Below are 20,856 nucleotides of genomic sequence, written 5' to 3'. Positions count from 1 at the left end.
GCTCTGAGGCTCAGAAGGGAAAGGGGGAGAGGAGGAGAGCGCTAGTTATAGGAGACTCTATAGTTAGAGGGACAGACAGGCGGTTCTGTGGCCATGGGCGAGACTCTCGGATGGTTTGTTGCCTCCCGGGTGCCAGGGTCCGAGACGTCTCGGACCGTGTCTTCAGAATCCTTAAGGGGGAGGGTATGCAGCCAGAAGTCGTGGTGCACGTTGGCACCAACGACATAGGTAGGAAGAGGGGTGGGGAGGTCATTCAGGACCTCAGGGAGTTAGGATGGAAGCTAAAAGCTAGGACGGACAGAGTCGTCATCTCTGGGTTGTTGCCGGTGCCAAGTGACAGTGAGGCAAGGAATAGGGAGAGAGTGCAGTTGAACACGTGGCTGCAAGGATGGTGTAGGAGGGAGGGCTTCAGGTATTTGGACAATTAGACTGCATTCTGGGGAAGGTGGGACCTGTACAAGCAGGACAGGTTGCACCTGAACCAGAAGGGCACCAATATCCTGGGAGGTAGGTTTGCTAGCACTCTTCGGGGAGGTTTAAACTAATTTGGCAGGGGTGTGGGATCCGGACTTGTAGTCCAGCAAGTAGGTTAGCTGTTTGTCAGGATGTCCAAGAATGTAGGGAGGCTGTGGAGAAGGTAGCACTGACAGGGAATACTTGCGGACACAGAGATGGGTTCAAGTGTGTATACTTCAACGTAAGGAGTATCAGAAATAAGGTGGGTGAACTTAAGGCGTGGATCGGTACCTGGGACTACGATGTTGTGGCCATCACGGAAACATGGATAGAAGAGGGACAGGAATGGTTGTTGGAGGTTCCTGGTTACAGATGTTTCAGTAAGATAAGGGAGGGTGGTAAAAAAGGAGGGGGGGGGCGGGTGGCGTTGCTAATTAGAAATGGTATAACGGCTGCAGAAAGGCAGTTCGAGGGGGATCTGCCTTTGGAGGTAGTATGGGCTGAAGTCAGAAATAGGAAAGGAGCAGTCACCTTGTTGGGTGTTTACTATAGGCCCCCCAATAGCAGCAGGGATGGGGAGAAAGAGATTGGGAAACAGATTTTGGAAAGGTGCAGAAGCCACAGGGTAGTAGTCATGGGCTATTTCAACTTCCCAAATATTGATTGGAAGCTCTTTAGATCAAATAGATTGGACGGGGCAGTGTTTGTGCAGTGTGTCCACGAAGCTTTTCTCACTCAGTATGTAGATTGCCCGACCAGAGAGGAGGCCATATTGGATTTGGTATTTGGTAACGAACCGGGACAAGTGATGGGCTTGTTAGTGGGTGAGCATTTTGGTGACGGTGACCACAATTCTGTGACTTTCACCTTGGTAATGGAGAGGGATAGGTGCGTGCAACAGGGTAGGTTTTACAATTGGGGGAAGGGTAAATACGATGCTGTAAGACAGGATCTGAGGAGCATAAGTTGGGAGCATAGGCTGTCAGGGAAGGATGTCGTGGAAATGTGGAACTTTTTCAAGGAACAGGTACGACGTGTCCTTGATATGTATGTACCTGTCAGGCAGGAAAGAGATGGTTGTGTGAGGGAACCTTGGTTGACGAGGGAGGTTGAATGCCTTGTCAAGAGGAAGAAGGAGGCTTACATAAGGTTGAGGAAACAAGGTTCAGACAGAGCATTGGAGGGATACAGGATAGCCAGAAGGGAGCTGAAGAAAGGGATTAGGAGAGCTAAGAGAGGGCATGAAAAATCTTTGGCGGATAGGATCAAGGATAACCCCAAAGCATTTATGCGTATGTGAGAAACATGAGAATGATGAGAATGACGAGAACGAGGGTAGGTCCGATCAAGGACAGTAGTGCGAGACTGTGTATTGAGTTGGAAGAGTTAGGAGAGGTCTTGAATGAGTACTTTTCTTCAGTATTTACAAACGAGAGGGACCGTATTGTTGAAGAGGAGAGTGTGAAATGGACTGGTAAGCTAGAAAAGATACTTGTTAGGATGGAAGATATGTTGGGCATTTTGAACAACTTGAGGATAGACAAGTCCCCCGGGCCTGATGGGATATATCGTAGGATTATGTGGGAAGCAAGAGAGGAAATTGCAGAGCCGTTGGCAATGATCTTTTCGTCTTCACTGTCAATGGGGGTGGTACCAGGGGACTGGAGAGTGGCGAATGTTGTGCCCCTGTCAAAAAAGGGAATAGGGATAACCCCGGGAATTACAGGCCAGTTAGTCTTACTTCGGTGGTAGGCAAAGTAATGGAAAGGGTATCTGGAAAGACACTGCTTGATTAGGGACAGCCAGCACGGATTTGTGAAGGGTAGGTCTTGTCTTACAAGTCTTATTGAATTCTTTGAGGAGGTGACCAAGCATGTGGATTAGGGTAGAGCAGTGGATGTAGTGTACATGGATTTTAGTAAGGCATTTGATAAGGTTCCCCATGGTAGGCCTATGCGGGAAGTCAGGAGGCATGGGACAGAGGGAAATTTGGCCAGCTGGATAGAAAACTGGCTAACCGGTCGAAGTCAGAGAGTGGTGGTAGATGGCAAATATTCAGCCTGGAGCCCAGTTACAAGTGGAGTTCCGCAGGGATCAGTTCTGGGTCCTCTGCTGTTTGTAATTTTTATTAATGACTTGGATGAGGAAGTCGAAGGGTGGGTCAGTAAATTTGCAGATGATACGAAGACTGGTGGAGTTGTGGATAGTGAGGAGGGCTGTTGTCGGCTGCAAAGAGACTTTGTTATGATGCAGAGCTGGGCTGAGGAGTGGCAGATGGAGTCCAACCCTGCCAAGTGTGAGGTTGTCCATTTTGGAAAGATAAATAAGAATGCGGAATACAGGGTTAACAGGAGGGTTCTTAGTGAGGTGGAGGAACAGAGGGATCTTGGGGTCTATGTTCATAGATCTTTGAAAGTTGCCACTCAGGTGGATAGAGCGCGTAAGAAGGCCTATGGTGTATTAGTGTTCATTAGTCGAGGGATTGAATTCAAGAGTCGTGAAGTGATGTTGCAACTGTACAGGACTTTGGTTAGGCCACATTTGGAGTACTGTGTGCAGTTCTGGTCGCCTCACTTTAGGAAAGATGTGGAAGCTTTGCAGAGGGTGCAGAGAAGATTTACCAGGATGTTGCCTGGAATGGAGAATAGGTCGTACGAGGATAGGTTGAGCGTGCTAGGCCTTTTCTCGTTGGAACGGCGAAGGATGAGGGGTGACTTGATAGAGGTTTATAAGATGATCAGGGGAATCGATAGAGTAGACAGTCAGAAACTTTTTCCCCGGGTACAACAGAGTGTTACAAAGGGACATAAATTTAAAGGCGAAGGGTGGAAGGTATAGGGGGAATGTCAGGGGTAGGTTCTTTACCCAGATATTGGTGGGGGCATGGATTGCGTTGCCTATGGGAGTGGCAGGGCAGAGAGCGCGCGCGAGCGCGACGGGCAGAGAGCGCGCGTGCGAGCGAGACGGGCAGAGAGCGCGCGCGCGAGCGAGACGGGCAGAGAGCGCGCGCGCGAGCGAGACGGAGAGCGCGCGCGCGAGCGAGACGGAGAGAGAGCGCGCGAGCGAGACGGAGAGAGAGCCGCGAGCGAGACGGAGAGAGAGCGCGCGAGCGAGAGGGAGAGAGCGCGCGCGAGCGAGAGGGAGAGAGCGCGCGCGAGCGAGACGGAGAGAGAGCGCGCGCGAGCGAGCGAGAGGGAGAGAGCGCGCGCGAGCGAGCAAGAGGGAGAGAGCGCACGCGAGCGAGCGAGAGGGAGAGAGCGCGCGCGAGCGGGAGGGTGCGCGCGCGCGCGAGAGGGGGAGATAGAGAGAGAGCACGAGCGCGCGCGAGAGACAGAGCGCGAGAGACAGAGCGCGAGAGAGATAGAGGAGATAGATAGATAGATTGGAGATGGATAGATTGGAGATAGAGATAGAGAGATAGAGAGAGATAGAGACAGAGACAGATAGTTAGAGACAGAGACAGACAGAGACAGACAGTTAGAGACAGAGACAGACAGAGACAGACAGAGACAGACAGAGACAGACAGAGACAGACAGAGACAGACAGAGAGAGAGAGAGAGAGAGAGACAGAGAGATAGATAGAGATAGATAGATAGAGATAGATAGATAGAGATAGATAGATAGAGATAGAGATAGATAGATAGAGATAGATAGATAGAGATAGATAGATAGAGATAGATAGATAGATAGATAGAGATAGATAGATAGAGATAGATAGATAGATAGAAACGTGAGAGTGGTTTAACCACCTCAGGACAAGTTAGCAAGGTGAGACCTTCATGGTAACCTCAGCTGATGTGGGAACTGATCCTGCGTTGTTGTCACTCTACACTATGAACCAGCCATCCAGCTAACTAAGCTGACTAACTTCCTAACTAAAGTGTCATGATTGCAGAAATCAGACAAGTTGCAGAAGGATAAGCACTTAACTAAAAGCATTTGCTCTGTTATGTGACAGCAAGTAAAAGTATATCAAAATATTTGCAACTACAACTAAATTTGTGAATAATTCAAATCAATTGTTTAAAAACAAAACATTCACGAGAAGTGGTTATCACCGGCTAGGTCAGCATTTATTGTCCATCCCAAAAAAAGCATTTTCAAAGCTTCATATTTACTTAGAATACTTTCAGAAACTCATGTCTCGCCATCAGGTGTCAGTTTCTTTTTGAATAATGTAACATCTCAAACAAAAATAGAAGTCACTTGATGAAATCCTGTAACACAAAAGGTTTTTGTACTGAGAAAGTATTTACCTTGGACCTTGCGTCCTCATGACCATTCTTGCAACATCTCCAGAAAATTGTGGTCTGTTAAATTGACCATCAGTTATTAAGCGACCGCGGGGTTCATTTGTGAAAAGGCCTGGAAATCTTGGTCCACCTTGAGATGCACGAGGGATTCTCACAACACCAGGATAGGGAGGAGGTGGTCTGCCAAATAGTTCACTTTGACGTTTTAAATCCTCCTGTGGCCAGTGCCTGAGTGGTGATGCTGCAGATGTCATTGCTTGCTCTTGCAGGCCTTTTTCTTGACGGACTGCATTCTTCTGCTGCTGTTGTCGAAGGATGAGTTCCCGTAACCTCAGCCTCTATCAAATGAAAAGAATTTACAGTTACAAGCAATTCATTTATTATCTTCCTTTAGCCATTACAATAATGATATATTACTCAACATTGCACTTTTTTGTTGTGATGGTCTGTTAATTTTATACAGAATGCTTAAAGACGTAACAGCCGTTCTGTTGTTAACCAATGGATAAGCCATCAAGTTCGGCTCTGTGATCAACAGCCAAGTTACATTGTTCTAACTCAATACTACAAAACTGTTGGAAATCCGAAATAGAAAACAGAAGATGCTAGAATAAATCAGGAGGTCTGGGTGCAACTGGGTAATGTTTCAGATTGATAATCTTTTGTTGAGAAATGGTCATCAACCCAAAGCATCATATCAACCTGATCAACAGCACTGATTTAAATACTTGATACAATACTGATTCAAGTAATAGTGATGACCAAACTGCAGGAATTCTCCAGCATTTGTTCTGGTTAAAGTTCAACCAATCACACTCTCTCTCTGCCTAATTCTTAATTTCAGTGTTTAACAGTAATTTCCTCAGTTGGTCTAGCATAAGGTACTAATGTGAATTGTTTTGGCAACAACAAATTAAACAAACTTGCATAATCAAGAACTCTCATAGTTCTGGTAAATCATTTTTGCAAACGGCGCTATATGTAAACATGAATATAAAATGCATATTTTTCTTTTCTTTTGGAAGAGATATATTGAGCATGTTGTGAGAGTGAACCACATTGTGGGACCTGCCCATTGATTCGAAGGGCATTTCGTAGCCTTGCACTACTTTGTTTTCATATGATAATCTCGCTGGCTTCAAACATTGACCCCTTCCGAGTTACTGGATATAAAATACTCAATTTCTCCCATCTAATTTGTAGACTGCTTGATCTAAAGCAGGAACTTGTAGTTGCACATTTATTAATGCGTATTCACTACCAATTAATCAAATTATTAAAACTAGTTTGAAGTACACAAATAAACCTACCTGCCGTTGCTTTTCTTCTGTGTCCATATGACCTGTGCTTACATTATTCTGTGCCTCAGATGTCAAAATTGATTGGCCTTGGTCAAGCGCTGGGGGTACATTATGAAACTGGTGTACTTGTGAATTTATAGGTGATCCTGTGGAGCTGCTAAAATTTGTGGAATCTGATGTGGGTCCTTGTTGGTCACTAATTTCATGGTTATGCCTCCCTGGCACAAACTTGTCATTAGTTTGAGGTCTTGGGGTCCTTGGGGGCTGATCATATGGGTCATGTACTGTTTGCCCATATGTGTCTGAAGCTGGTCTCACTGCTGGTGCATGGGGTGAAAATGCGTCATCATGTATTCCAGCTGGTCTGGAAGTTTGAGGTGCTCGACCACATACATCAGCTGGTCGCACAAATGTATCTTTCAAATTTGGAACTCTGTTGTGTGGTGGTTGCAAAAATTGCTCCTGATTTAATAATTGACCTGATCTTGTCAATGTTTGCCGGTCAGAAATAACTGGTCTTGGAGACTGAAGAGGCTGGGCAAAGGGGTCCGAGCCAACTGGTCTTGGGGTTAAAGGAGATTGTGCGAATGGATCAGAATATCTCTGATTAATTGGTGATTGTACAAAACGATTTGAAGCTAAAGGCCTTGGAGTACCAGGTGGCTGGGAGTACGGATCTGCTTGTTGTGAAGGGGCTCTTGGGGTTAGTGACTGCTGTGTATACTGATCAGCTCCAGGTCGAGGGGTTCCTGGGGGCTGCGAATAAGGGTCAGCTCCAGGTCGAGGGGTTCCTGGGGGCTGTGAATAAGGGTCCGCTGCAGGTCGAGGGGTTCCTGGAGGCTGTGAATAGGGGTCAGCTGCAGGTCGAGGGGTTCCTGGGGGCTGTGAATAGGGGTCAGCTGCAGGTCGAGGGGTTCCTGGGGGCTGTGAATAGGGGTCAGCTGCAGGTCGAGGGGTTCCTGGGGGCTGTGAATAGGGGTCAGCTGCAGGTCGAGGGGTTCCTGGGGGCTGCGAATAAGGATCCTGAGGAGAGCGTCTTGACCTTGACCCCTGTTGAACAAATGTGTCACCCTGGGTTTGCCGGGGAATTCTCTGACTGTGTGAAAATGGCTCATTCATGGGATGAGGTGTCTGTGGTTGCTGTGCATAAGACTCCATTGACTGGGACTGTGACTGTACTGGGCTTTGTGAAAAGTTATCCACAGGTCTCGAGTTCAACACAGTCCTTTCATATGGATCAACAGACGTGCGTCTTGGGGTTAAAGGCATAGATGCATAAGGATCTTGAGGTGACTGAATTGGTGGCATTGGTGTCTTAAACAATTGTCCACTTCCATCTTCAACATTAGCTTGATTAGGTGCATGTTGTGATCTTGAATATAGATCAAGAGGCCCCATTCGATTATGTGGCACCTGCTGTCTAGGCAACATATCAGGTCTGTGTGCAGGTTTAGCAAAGGGATCATTTACATTTACAGGCATATTCCCTGATGGATCAGAAGTCATAGGTGGCCGTGGCAACCCTAAAGGTTTTGAAAAATGATCTGTTGATATTGTCATGGAAGGTCTTGGAGTATCGGGTGCCTTTGCGTAAGGATCACTGCTAGTTGGTGATGACGACCCAAAAGACTCATCCGCTAATGGAGGCCTATTTCTCTCGATCTGTTCAGTAGCTGGTAAAGGCCTGGTTGCGTTTTGAGGAACAGCACACGAATCTAAAGAGGACAGTGAATTTCTTCTAACAACTGGTGGTGGTCTTGGCGTGCCAACCATTTTAGCATATGGATCCCAAGGAGATGATGGTCTTGACACATTAGCAACTGGAGAAAACATCTGTGGTGACGGTGATTGTGATGCCTGGGGCTGTGCAAATGGATCCTGCAGTGGTACCCTTGTTGGTGTTGGTGGAGGAGCCTGAGGTCTGAGAAAGACATCATCTGATGATGTTGATACTGAAGTGCCAGGAGCCCGAGGCCTTGTAAATCCTTCTTTGGGCAAGTGCAGAGGAGACAAGTGTCCAGTGTCCTGTTCACCTGCCTTAGGACTGTTAGAATCCTCGCCTGCAGAAGATTGCTGGGACCCAAATTGTTGTTGCTGCTGCTGTTCATGTTTCACCTGTTCCAGTTTTTGTGTAGCTTCAATCTTGGCTTGCTGCTTACTCTTCTGTCGCATTTGCTGTTTGTTACGAAACAAAACAAAAACCATACAAATGTTACCTGGATAACAGTTAATCAAGAAGCTTAAGTGAAAGATTTAACACGATTTATAAAAAATGTTCATAACTGGTTGACAGAAATACATCAAGGATCCTTAGACAGAACCTTTCATACCCACAACAATACCATCCAGATGGACAAGGATAGCAGATCCATGGGAATACAACCACCTGCAGGTTCCCCTCCAAACCACTCACCAACCTGACGAGGAATTACATCACCGCCCATAATTCCCTCTCCATGGCATCGAGACGCTACCTAAACCGAACAGACTCAGCAGTTCAAGAAGGCAGCTCACCACCATTTTCTCAAAGGCAACCAGAAATAGACAATAAATGTTGTTCAGCAAGCTACGCCCACATCCAATGAACAAATGAAATAAAAAAAACTTATGCCATCCCTCTCCAATGTGCTAATACCATTACTAATTATGAGCTACTTAACCAACTTTCCACAGCTTCCAGTGCCCTTCAATATTCATCCTGAAACATGATTCAATAAAGGCTGCAGAATGTATTTACTTTATTTCTATTTGTACTTTAAGTTCATGATTTGTTTCAAATGCTACGCACAGATAGAGTCTTCATCTTATCCTTTTTGTATCCTCCTGCCTGACCTGTTAATTTGTTTTCTGTATGCCTTCCTGACACCATCTCTATCATTTCCAGTATTACCTTTCTCTTTTACCTTGTCTGAACTCTTTGATTTACTACATCTTCCTAAATTTAATCCTTTGCTCCCACTACTTAATTTAAAATCCTCTATTTCCGTAGTTATACGGCTCACAAAGACACCAGCCTCAGCACAGTTCAGGTGATCACTGTCAAAACGAAACACAATCCACCCTCTCGGACTGGTGCCACTGCACTATGAGCCCTTAAATTTTAAAGCCATGACCTTTTATTTTTTTCTTTAAAAGGGGGCATCTTATCAAATGCTTTTCGTAAATCCAAGTATATCACCTTAACTGGTTCCCCTTTGCTTGCTAGTTCCTTAAAATAGCTAAAACCAATTTCTATTTCACAAAACCATGCTGCCTCTTTCCGATTCTTTTGAGTTCTGAAAGAGAGACACTGGACCAAAATGTTAACACTGCTCTCTCTTCACACCTGCTGACTGCTTCCAGTAATTTCTGATTTTATCATTTTCTAAATGCCCTGCTATAACACCCTTAATTTCACTTTTCCTAATTCTTCCCAAGGTCTGCCCTGCTGTTCCCACATTCTAGACTTGTCTTTCAATTGGCAGCAATGCAATAGGAAATGGATTCCCAGATTCAAGGGCAGCAATTCAGCCTGCTGTGTCTGTGCTGGCTCTCGACATGATCAATTCACAGACTCGATCAATTGCCTGCTCCCCAGAGCCCTGCATTATTTTTCATCACATGATTATCAAAATCTTTTTTGAAGGCATCAACTGAATGTGCCATCACATATTTTCAGAAAGTGCATTCCAAATCCTAACCACTCATTGTTTAAAAACGTTTTCTCCATATTCCATGTTCCTTCTTTTGTCACTCACTCCAGCCATACCCCTGTAAATTTTTTTATATTTTTAAATTTTTTTAAAATTAATTTTTTTGTGGGATGTGGGCATCATTGGCTGGTCAGCATTTATTGCCCGTCCTAGTTGCCCTTGAGAAGGTGGTGGTGAGCTGCCTTTTTGAAGCGCTGCAGTCCACCTGCTGTGGATTAACCCATGATGCCATTAGGCTGGGAATTCCAGGATTTTGACCACTGACAGTGAAGGAATGCTGATAAACTGCTAAGTCAGGATGGTGAGTGCTTTGGAGGGGAACTTGAAGTTGGTGGTGTTTCCATATGTCTGTTGCCCTTGCTCTTCTAGATGGAAATGGTCACGGGCTTTCGCAAATTTCTGCAGTGCATCTCGGAGATAGTACACACTGCTGCGACTGAGCTTTGGTGGTGGAGGGAATGGATGCTTGGGGATCCATCGCCATTCAAGCGGGCTGCTTTGTCCTGGATGGTAGCAAGCTTCTTGAGTGTTGTTGGAGCTGCACTCATCCAGTCAAGTTTTCCATTACACTCCTGACTTGTGCCTTGTCGATGGTGGACAGGCTTTGGGGAGTCAGGTGGTGAGTTACTCACTGCAGTATTACTAGCTTCTGACCTGCTCATATAGCCATTACATTTATGTAGTGAGTCCAGTTGGTTTCTGGTCAATGATAACCCTCAGCATCTTGATAGTGGGGGATTCAGTGATTGTAACACCACTAAATGCCAAGGGGTGGTGGTTAGATGGTCTCGTATGGTGATGGTCATTAGCCTGGTATCTACGTGGCATGAATGTTACTTGCCATTTGTCAGCCCAAGCCTGGACATTGTCCGGATCTTGTTGCATTTGGACACAAACTGCTTCAGTGTTTGATGAGCTGCGAATGATACTAATCTTTGCAGAATTAGCAGCAATCATCCCCACTTCGGACCTTATGATGGAGGGAAGGTCATTGATGAAGCAGCTGAAGGTGCTTGGGCCTAGGACTCTACCCTGAGGAACTCCTCTAGAGATATGCTGGCGCAGAGATGACTGATCTCCAACAACCACGACCACCTTCCTGTGTCAGGCATGACTCTAACCACTGGAGAGTTTGCCCCCAATACCAATTGATTCCAGTTTTGCTAAGGCTCGCTGACGCCACACTTGGTCAAATGCAGCCTTCATGTCAAGGGCTGTCACCCTCAACTCACCTCTGGAATTCAGCTCTTTTGCCCATGTTTGAACCAAGGCTGTAATGAGGTCTAGAGCTGAGTGGCCCTGGCGGAATCCTCACCAAGCAGGTTATTGCTGAGTAGGTGCTGCTTGACAGCACTGTTGTTGACACCTTCCTTCATGTCACTAATAGTTGAGAGTTGATTGATGGGGTGGTAATTGGCTTGGTTTGATACGTCCTGCGTTTGATACACATGACATACTTGGGCAATATTTCAATTGTTGGGTAGATCAGTGTTGTAACCGTACTGACAATAGATAATAGACAATAGGTGCAGGAGTAGGGCATTCTGCCCTTCGGGCCTGCACCACCATTCATTACGATCATGGCTGATCATCCTCAATCAGTATCCTGTTCCTGCATTATCTCCATAACCCTTGATTCCACTATCTTTGAGAGCCCTATCCAACTCTTTCTTAAACGAATCCAGAGACTGGGCCTCCACTGCCCTCTGGGGCAGAGCATTCCACACAGCCACCACTCTCTGGGTGAAGAAGTTTCTCCTCATCTCTGTCCTAAATGGCCTACCCCTTATTTTTAAGCTGTGTCCTCTGGTTCGGGACTCACCCATCAGCGGAAACATGTTTCCTGCCTCCAGAGTGTCCAATCCTTTAATACTCTTATACGCCTCAATCACTTCCCCTCTCAGTCTTCTAAACTCAAGGGTATACAAGCCCAGTTGCTCCAATCTTTCAACAAAAGATAGTCCTGCCATTCCAGGAATTGACCTCGTGAACCTACGCTGCACTCCCTCAATAGCCAGAATGTCTTTCCTCAAATTTGGAGACCAGAACGGCACACAGTACTCCAGGTGTGGTCTCACCAGGGCCCTGTACAGCTGCAGAAGAACCTCTTTGCTTCTATACTCAATCCCTCTTGTTATGAAGGCCAGCATGCTATTAGCTTTCTTCACTACCCACTGTACCTGCATGCTTGCCTTCATTGACTGGTGTACAAGAACACCCAGATCTCTTTGTACTGCCCCTTTATCCAACTTGACTCCATTTAGGTAGTAATCTGTTTTCCTGTTCTTGCCACCAAAGTGGATAACCATACATTTATCTACATTAAACTGCATCTGCCATGCATCTGTCCACTCACCTAACCTGCCCATCTCCTAACATCCTCCTCACATTTCACCCTGCCACCCAGCTTTGTATCATCAGCAAATTTGCTAATGTTACTATTAATACCATCTTCTATATCATTAATATATATTGTAAAAGGCTGCGGTCCCAGCAGTGATCCCTGTGGTACCCTACTGGTCACCGCCTGCCATTCCGAAAGGGAGCCGTTTATCACTACTCTTTGTTTCCTGTCAGCCAACCAATTCTCAATCCAAGTCAGTACTTTGTCCCCAATACCATGCGCCCTAATTTTGCTCACTGGAACGGCTTGGCTAGGGGAGTGACAAGTTCTGAAGCACAAGTCTTCAGTACTATTGCCAGAATGTTGTCAGGGCCCATAGCCTTTGCAGTATCCAGTCCCTCCAGTCGTTTTTTGATATCATGTGGAGTGATTTGAATTGGCTGAAGACTGGTATCTGTAATGCTGGGGACCACTGGAGGGGGGAATGGAGGAGAAATTGCTATAATTTGCAAGTCAAACTAGGTAAAACTAGACATCAGACTTCTACACACAGTTTGAAGAATTTGTCTACCATGGTGTGTGAAGACGGATTCCAATGGATTGGGTAGGTGAGAACAGCCTAAAATCCAACAGATCTTTAAATAAGTCAGCATTACATTGAAGATGCAATGCAGGTGATGTTCTCATCACAAATATGTTTGGATCCAGACATCTAGACTCGTCATGCCACTAGACCAAGATAGGTCAGGATGTGAGTGAGGCTGAGAACTGGATAATGAGCCTTCATTTGCAAATCATGATCATTTTCTTTTCATCACCCATCTGTCACAAATCCTGTGGCAATCAACAAGCAACACAGCACAAAGGGATGCATTGGGAGCTGCATCCACAAACTTATAAACGTGACATCTCAGGCCATAAGGTCCTTTTGAACTGGAACAAGGTGGAACTTAGCAACCTTCTCAACAACAAAGCAGTCCCATCTGAGACCTCACTGTTTGCCTCTGTAGTTGGGGGGCTCCAATAGGTGCCCCAAACATTTCATATTAAAAATGAACGATTTTCAAAAAGATGCAAGGGAACAGAAAAATGGTTCCCAGTGGCTTTTCCTAAGATGCTGCACAGGAGACTTGCTGAAGTAACTACACCATCTAAAATTACCTAAGGCCAAAAAACAGTAATATGACAAGCTCTAGCATGGGCACAGCAAAAGTAGTTAAAGGGTCAGTCATAATTTTCTTGGATAATAAGTAGTACTGATCTGCATATTCTGGCAACACTTCATCTGAAAACACAACAGGAAGTGAAGATTGGTTGCCATGTGACCAAGCACAGAGAACAGCAAAGAGCAGAGGAGGTTGGAGACCCTGACGCAGGCACAAAGAGAATGCAGACAGAGATAAAGAACACACCAAACTTTGTCAGAATAGTGAAGTTGGAAGTGCAATGAGATGTAGACCATGTCGCTGAAAGTAAGCATGTCGGTGCAGCAGGAGATAATGGTGGAAAAGGATTCAAATACATCAGCAGCAATGCCTTTCTGCAATTGTTCAGGGCCTTGGTGACACCGCACTTGGATTACTGTGTGTAGTTTTGGTTTTGTTATCTGAAACAGGATGTCTGGCGATAAGTGAGAGCAACAAAGATTTACCAGATTGATTCTTGGGATGGGAGAACGTACATATGAAAAGAGACTCAATTGCTTAGGACTATATCACTGCAGTTTCGAAAAACAAGTCATTGTGGTGGAAGTTTTATAGAGACAGAGTAAGATAGGAAGCAAATTCCCAATGACTAAGAAGTCCAGAGCCTGGTGTCACAGTTTCAGGATATGGTTTAGGCCATTTAGGACTAGGATGAGGAGAAATCTCTTCAAAGGCCAAAAGACCTACTCCTGCTCCCATTTTTTGTTTCCGGAAGAAGCACAAAACAGTGAGTTTTTCTGTTTGGGAGTATTCTTAGAATCAATGTGAAAGCTGGTTAAAAATCTTTGAATACCTCAGAAGATGTGTGTATAGCTCACAGATGCCAAGGAGCCAGATGTTTTCCAAAAAGTGGCCAAAACCATGAATCGTGATTTTATTGGTTAGTTAGTTGGAAAGAAGAGCACAGCCGGTGAGGCAGCACCTGAGGAGCAGCAGAGTTGACGTTGAGCATAAGCTCTTCATCAGCTCTTCCTTACGAAGAGCTAATAATGCTCAAAGCGTCAACTCTCCTACTTCTTTGATGCTGCCTGACTGGCAGTGCTTTTCCAGCACCAGACTTTTTGACTCTGATCTCCAGCATCTGCAGTCCTCACTTTCTCCTAGTTGGAAAGGAACTCTGGAAAGCTAAAAGCTACACCATCAGGAAGAGAAGGCTTGTAACAACTGTACCTATGAAACCCAGAGCTAAAAACAATTGTTAGAAAAGACTCTTGGTCTTCTGTGTAAATAAAATATTCTGAAACTGAGTAGCAATGTTATGTCACATTTATTGGAAATGCAAATGCTTGCAATTAGAAAGATGTACATTTATTGTACAGACTATTCAAAGTAGGATTCATTTATTTCTTTGAACTGTTATGATTAGATTACATTATGATTAGATTACATTACAGTGTGGAAACAGGCCCTTCGGCCCAAAAAGTCCACACCGACCCACCGAAGCGCAACCCACCCAGACCCCTACATTTACCCCTTACCTAACACTACGGGCAATTTAGCATGGCCAATTCACCTGACCTGCGCATCTTTGGACTGTGGGAGGAAACCGGAGCACCCGGAGGAAACCCACGCAGACACGGGGAGAACGTGCAAACTCCACACAGTCAATCGCCCGAGGCAGGAATTGAACAAAGGTCTCAGGCGCTGTGAGGCAGCAGTGCTAACCACTGTGCCGCCCACACATGAGTTACTTGCCTGTTAACTCATGCTTACTGTGCGTTGGTTGTGATTTGTGTGAAAGTAAAAGCTATAAAAAGTGAAGCTTCTTGGTAATTTATTTTATTTGTGCTCCAATCATTTGTTATTTTGATTTATGGCTTATGGATAGTTTATCATTTCATTTTGAGATATGGCAAAACAACTTTCACTACCCAATTGTAGTTTCCCTGAGAGTATTTAGCATCAAACAGTATAAAGATGGGGGATAAGTTCCCTTCTCTGAAGAGCCATAAGCAATCAATTCAGTTTTTATTGTAAACAAATAACTTTTGTTTGTCAGGACCAGAAACTCTGGACCACTCTGGTACTCATCTGTTACCATAACCATTAGGCTAGCATTTCCATTTTAAAAAGGGGTATCAAAAATTTGCATTTCTGATGTGTCAAATCTTGTATTTTAACACATACATGTAAGTCTGCACATTTGCCGGTCTGTGCGCGTGCGTATGAGTGAGAGCAGGAGTGTGAGAAAACGAGAGCATGAGAGAGCAAGAGCATGAGAGCGAAGGCAAGAGATCTAACTTTTGAGTACAGAGCTACAATATTAAAACCCTGCAAGTAACATTAATAAAAAGTGCAGTTAACTGTGAAGTCAACAAGGAACATCAGGTGACATTAACAGGTTAATTGTTTGTGCAGGAGATTTGGAAGGTGATGTTTGAATTAGAGAAATGTAGCCGACATATTTTATATACACTTAACAAACAAACGTTTAAAAAAAGAGTAAAGTAGAGAGATTTAAAGGTCTGCCTTCTCAAGCCTTTATCTCCCATATAATCTGATGTACAAATTATGAGTATAGATTTTCTTGTAAAATATTACTCATCCATACTTCCTTCCTGATTGACATATCTTGTTATGCTCTCCTACTCCCTCCCCTACAAGACCGGTGAGCCTGACCTCGGTGGTGGGCAAGTTGTTGGAGGGAATCCTGAGGGACAGGATGTACATGTATTTGGAAAGGCAAGGACTGAGTAGGGATAGTCAACATGGCTTTGTGAGTGGGAAATCATGTCTCTCAAACTTGATTTGAGTTTTTTGAACAAGGAACAAAGAAGATTGATGAGGGCAAAGCAGTAGATGTGATCTATATAGACTTCAGTAAGGCGTTCGACAAGGTTCCCCATGGGAGACTGATTAGCAAGGTTAGATCTCATGGAATACAGGGAGAACTAGCCATTTGGATAGCGCACTGGCTCAAAGGTAGAAGACAGACGGTGGTGGTGGAGGGTTGTTTTTCAGACTGGAGGCCTATGATCAGTGGAGAGCCACAAGGATCGGTGCTGGGTCCTCTACTTTTTGTCATTTACATAAATGATTTGGATGTGAGCATAAGAGGTACAGTTAGTAAGTTTGCAGATGACACCAAAATTGGAGGTGTAGTGGACAGCGAAGAGGGTTACCTCAGATTACAACAGGATCTGGACGAGATGGGCCAATGGGCTGAGAAGTGGCAGATGGAGTTTAATTCAGATAAATGAGAGGTGCTGCATTTTTGGAAAGCAAATCTTAGAAGGATTTATACACTTAATGGTAAGGTCCTAGGGAGTATTGCTGAACAAAGAGACCTTGGCGTGCAGGTTCGTAGCTCCTTGAAAGTGGAGTCGCAGGTAGATAGGATAGTGAAGAAGGCGTTTGGTATGCTTTCCTTTATTGGTCAGGGTATTGAGTACAGGAGTTGGGAGGTCACGTTGCAGCTGTACAGGACATTGGTTAGGCCACTGTTGGAATATTGCGTGCAATTCTGGTCTCCTTCATATTGGAAAGATGTTGTGAAACTTGAAACGGTTCAGAAAAGATTTACTAGGATGTTGCCAGAGTTGGAGGATTTGAGCTATAGGGAGAGGCTGAACAGGCTGGGGCTGTTTTCCCTGGAGTGTCGGAGGCCGAGGGGTGACCCTTATAGAGGTTTATAGGATAAATAGGCAAAGTTATTAGATAGCTTACAGTGTGGAAACAGGCCATTTGGCCCAACAAGTCCACACCGACCTGCCGAAGCCCAACCCACCCAGACCCATTCCCCTACATTTACCCCTTCACCTAACACTACGGGCAATTTAGCATGGCCAATTCAACTAACCTGCACATTTTTGGACTGTGGGAGGAAACCGGACCACCCACGCAGACACGGGGAGAATGTGCAAACTCCACACAGAGGGTAGCCTGAGGCAGGAATTGAACCCGGGTCTCTGGCGCTGAGGCAGCAGTGCTATCCACTGTGCCACCCACTGGGGTTGGGGAGTCCAGAACTAGAGGACATAGGTTTAGGGTGAGAAGGGAAAGATATAAAAGAGACCTAAGGGGCAACTTTTTCACGCAGAGGGTGGTACATATATGGAATGAGCTGCCAGGGAAGTGGTGGAGGCTGGTACAAATATAATATTTAAGCATTTGGATGGGTATATGAATAGGAAGGGTTCGGAGGGATACGGGCCAGGGGCTGGCAGATGGGTCATCTGGTCGGCATGGACGGGTTGGACTGAACGGTCTGTTTCCATGCTGTACACCTCTATGACCATCAGATCGGTGTCTTTTCCTTTAACCAGTCTCAAGAAATTACATAGACAAGAAAGAGACAATAGGACCTCTTTTTCCTTTTAAAAAAACTAGTATTCCTAAGGAAAACAAGAATCCACCTTTAAGGCTACAGATTAAATTAAATGTCATTGATGAAGAACACTTTGTGGTGTTGAAGTCTCTGGCTGCTATCAATGTTGCTTCCTTGCTAAGATGCACATTAAAGCTGGCAAAAGAAATCCCTCAAAATGCAAACCTGTCTAGATGAAACATAAAATAATGGTGGCAAGATCACATTTGATAATTTGAATTTCTAATCTTCAAGTTAACGAGAGTCATTACAGGCAGCCTAAATTTGGTTAATTGTCATCTTTGAACGGAGACAATGTTCCCCACGCGCTTACTCTAGTCGCACATTTTAAGAAAGTTGTGGTGCATAACATTTTACCATTTGTATGTTCTTACCTGTCTTAGTTTCCATTCTTGCTCGTGTTCTGATTCTTTTTGCTTCATTTGATCTTTAAATGGCAAGTCAATGTCAGGTCGAGAGACAGAATCAATGCATTCTTGCTGCTGCCTTCTCAAAGACTCGCTGGTCATTTGAACTTTGTTTATACGCAGTGCTGCTCGATTATCTCTTGCCTTTTGCTGCAAATTTTATTGCAATTATGTTTCAGTTAGCACGTTAAAAATTGTACTATTTGGTCAAGTGAGTCTTTACCAACTTTTAAAGATATTGTACAAAGCCTAAAGAACAGAACTCCCTCTGTTCTGTTCTATTCTATGCTGTGGGGTAAAGATATTTCTCAACAACGCATGGCAGAGAATATCAGTTTTTGTGACTGGAAAAAGTAGGGTCACTTTGAACATTTTTGAAAATTATGTTCTATTCCTCTGAAGTATACTTAAGATTAGAGGATTGGTCATAGATAAAACTAGGTCCAAGTAACCCAAGCAAGGCTGGCCCCAAACAATGCGCATGACCTAAACTAGCTAACCCAATGGGAAAAGTTTTATTGGCATTTACTGCTGTGAAATACCTTGAGTTTTTTTAAAAACATTATAAACATTGAATAAATTGAAGCTTAAAAGTTATTCATTCAAATTCCCTACCAGAAACTATTTTCTCTCAAACTTTCTTTACCTTTAAAAACAGACTCAATATCTACAATATTCAGTATCAGTTCATGAACCATGTCTCAAAGGAATGTATTGACCTTGCTTTGGGAGTACTTCAAATGCACATGATCAAGTTGGAGATTTACCTTTCACAAATAAAGAAAGTTTATATTTGTAAGTAGTGGACATTTTGCAGAAAACATTGTTTTATTCAAATTCATTTTTCAATTCATTCATTCATGGGATGTGGGCATCACTGGTTTATGTCAGCATTACTGCCCTTCCCTAATTGCCCACAAGGCAGTTAAGTGTCAAGCTCATTAGGTGTGAAGTCACACGTAGAGCAGACAAGTTAAAGTTTGCATTTTCATTCCCAAAAGGACATCAGTTAATGAGATGTTTGTTTCTGACAATCAACAGTGGTTTCATTGTCATCATTAGACTCCTAATTCCTCTTAACTAGATTCAAATGCCACCGCCTGACAGGGTGAGATTTAAATCTATATGCCCAGAACATTATCTAGGCTTCTAGATTAATAGTTTAGTGATGATACCATTAGGCCAGCACCGCCCCAAATATGGGATTAAAATGTTCTTATATGCACAGCCTACAAACTATAAAACAGCAAGGCAAGTGAGCCCGGGAGCTTTATAGGCCCGCGAGTCTTACTTCAGGTGTGAGTAAGGTGTTGGAAAAGGTTATAAGAGATAGGATTTATAATCACCTGGAAACAAGCAAGCTGATTAGGGATAGTCAACATGGTTTTGTGAAGGGTAGGCCATGCCTAACTAACTTTATTGAGTTCTTCAAGGTGGTGACAAAACAGGTGGATGAAACTAAAGTGGTTGATGTGGTGTATATGGACTTCAGTAAGGTGTTTGATAAGGTTCCATACGGTAGGCTATTGCACAAAATATTGAGTTGCGGGATTGAAGGTGATTTAGCGGTTTGGATCAGAAATTGGCGAGTTGAAAATGCAAGCTTTTACTTGTCTGGTCTCCGTGTGACTTCAGACCCAATGAGGTTGACACTTAACTGCCTTCTGGGGCAATTACGGAAGGGTGGTGGTTGATGGAAAATATTCATCCTGGAGCTCAGTTACCAGTGGTCTGCCACGAGGATCTGTTTTGGGGCCACTGCTGTTTGTCATTTTTATAAATGATCTGGATGTGGGCATAGAAGGATGGGTTAGTAAATTTGCAGATGACGCTAAGGTAGGCAGAGTTGTGGATAGTGCCGAAGGATGTTGTGAATTACAGAGGGATATAGATAAGATGCAGAGCTGGGCTGAGAACTGGCAAATGGAGTTTAATGTGGAAAAGTGTGAGGTAGTCCACTTCAGAATAAGTAACAGGAATGCAGAGGGCTGAGCCAATGGTACAATTCTTGGTTGTGTAGCTGAACAGAGATATCTCGGTGTCCAGGTACATAAATCCCTGAAAATTGCCACCCAGGTTGATAGGGTTGTTAAGGCGGCATATGGTATGTTGGCATTTATCGGCAGGGGGATTGAGTTTTGCAGCCACAAGGTCATGCTTCAGCTGTACAACACTGGCAAGGCTGCACCTGGTGTATTGCATACAGTGCTGGTCACCACATTATAGGAAGGATGTGGAAAACTTTGGAAAGGGTTCAGAGGAGATTTACAAGGATGCTGTCTGGTAGGGAAGGAAGGCCTTATGAGGAATGGCTGAGGGAATTGAGGCTGTTTTCGTTGGAGAGAAGAAGCTTGACAGGTGACTTAACTGAGACATATAAGATAATCGGGGATTAGATAGGGTGGACAGTGAGAGCCTTTTACCTCGGATGGTGAAGGCCAACACGAGGGGACATAGCTTTAAACTGAGGGGTGATAGATTTAGGACAAATGTCAGGGCTAGTTTCTTTACTCAGAGTAGCAGCGGTGTGGAATGGCCTGCTGCAACAGTAGTAGACTCACCGACATTAAGGGCATTTAAATGGACATTGGACATACATATGTATAACAATGGAATGGTGTAGTTTGGATGGGCATCAAATTAATTTCACAGGTGGTGCAACATCGAGGGCCAAAGGGCCTGTACTGCACTGTAACGTTCTAAGGCAACTTTGCAGACATGTGGTTGGTTCTAGTTCACAATAACACTAACACATCTCCTCAGGAAGCCTTGTTGAAGGATCAGTGCTGAACACCTGCTTTGATTCTGCTAGCCTGTTCTGGACAGACCCTCAGCAATGCTGTTATTTCTACAGTGAAAACAATACATTT

The 20,856-nt window shown here is 44.4% G+C and overlaps 1 protein-coding gene across 1 annotated transcript in view; it reads right to left on the bottom strand.

Annotated features, from left to right (window-relative positions):
* Positions 1-4,558: 4,558 nt before the first annotated feature.
* kmt2ca (lysine (K)-specific methyltransferase 2Ca) overlaps positions 4,559-20,856 on the bottom strand; it is a 403,624-nt gene continuing 387,326 nt past the window's right edge. Inside the window, exons 34-36 of the mRNA XM_087987768.1 lie at positions 17,954-18,136; positions 6,021-8,186; positions 4,559-5,048 (exon numbers count right to left, since the gene is read on the bottom strand). Coding sequence (XP_087843894.1) covers positions 4,710-5,048; positions 6,021-8,186; positions 17,954-18,136 — 2,688 coding nt within the window. The 3' untranslated portion in view covers positions 4,559-4,709. The remainder of the gene's footprint in view (positions 5,049-6,020; positions 8,187-17,953; positions 18,137-20,856) is intronic.

Source organism: Chiloscyllium plagiosum, unplaced genomic scaffold (assembly GCF_037043375.1).
Source record: "Chiloscyllium plagiosum isolate Xiang-an unplaced genomic scaffold, Cpla_swu_hap1 HiC_scaffold_5, whole genome shotgun sequence".
Classification (NCBI taxonomy): domain Eukaryota; kingdom Metazoa; phylum Chordata; class Chondrichthyes; order Orectolobiformes; family Hemiscylliidae; genus Chiloscyllium; species Chiloscyllium plagiosum.
This window is presented reverse-complemented; position numbering and strand designations above follow the sequence as displayed.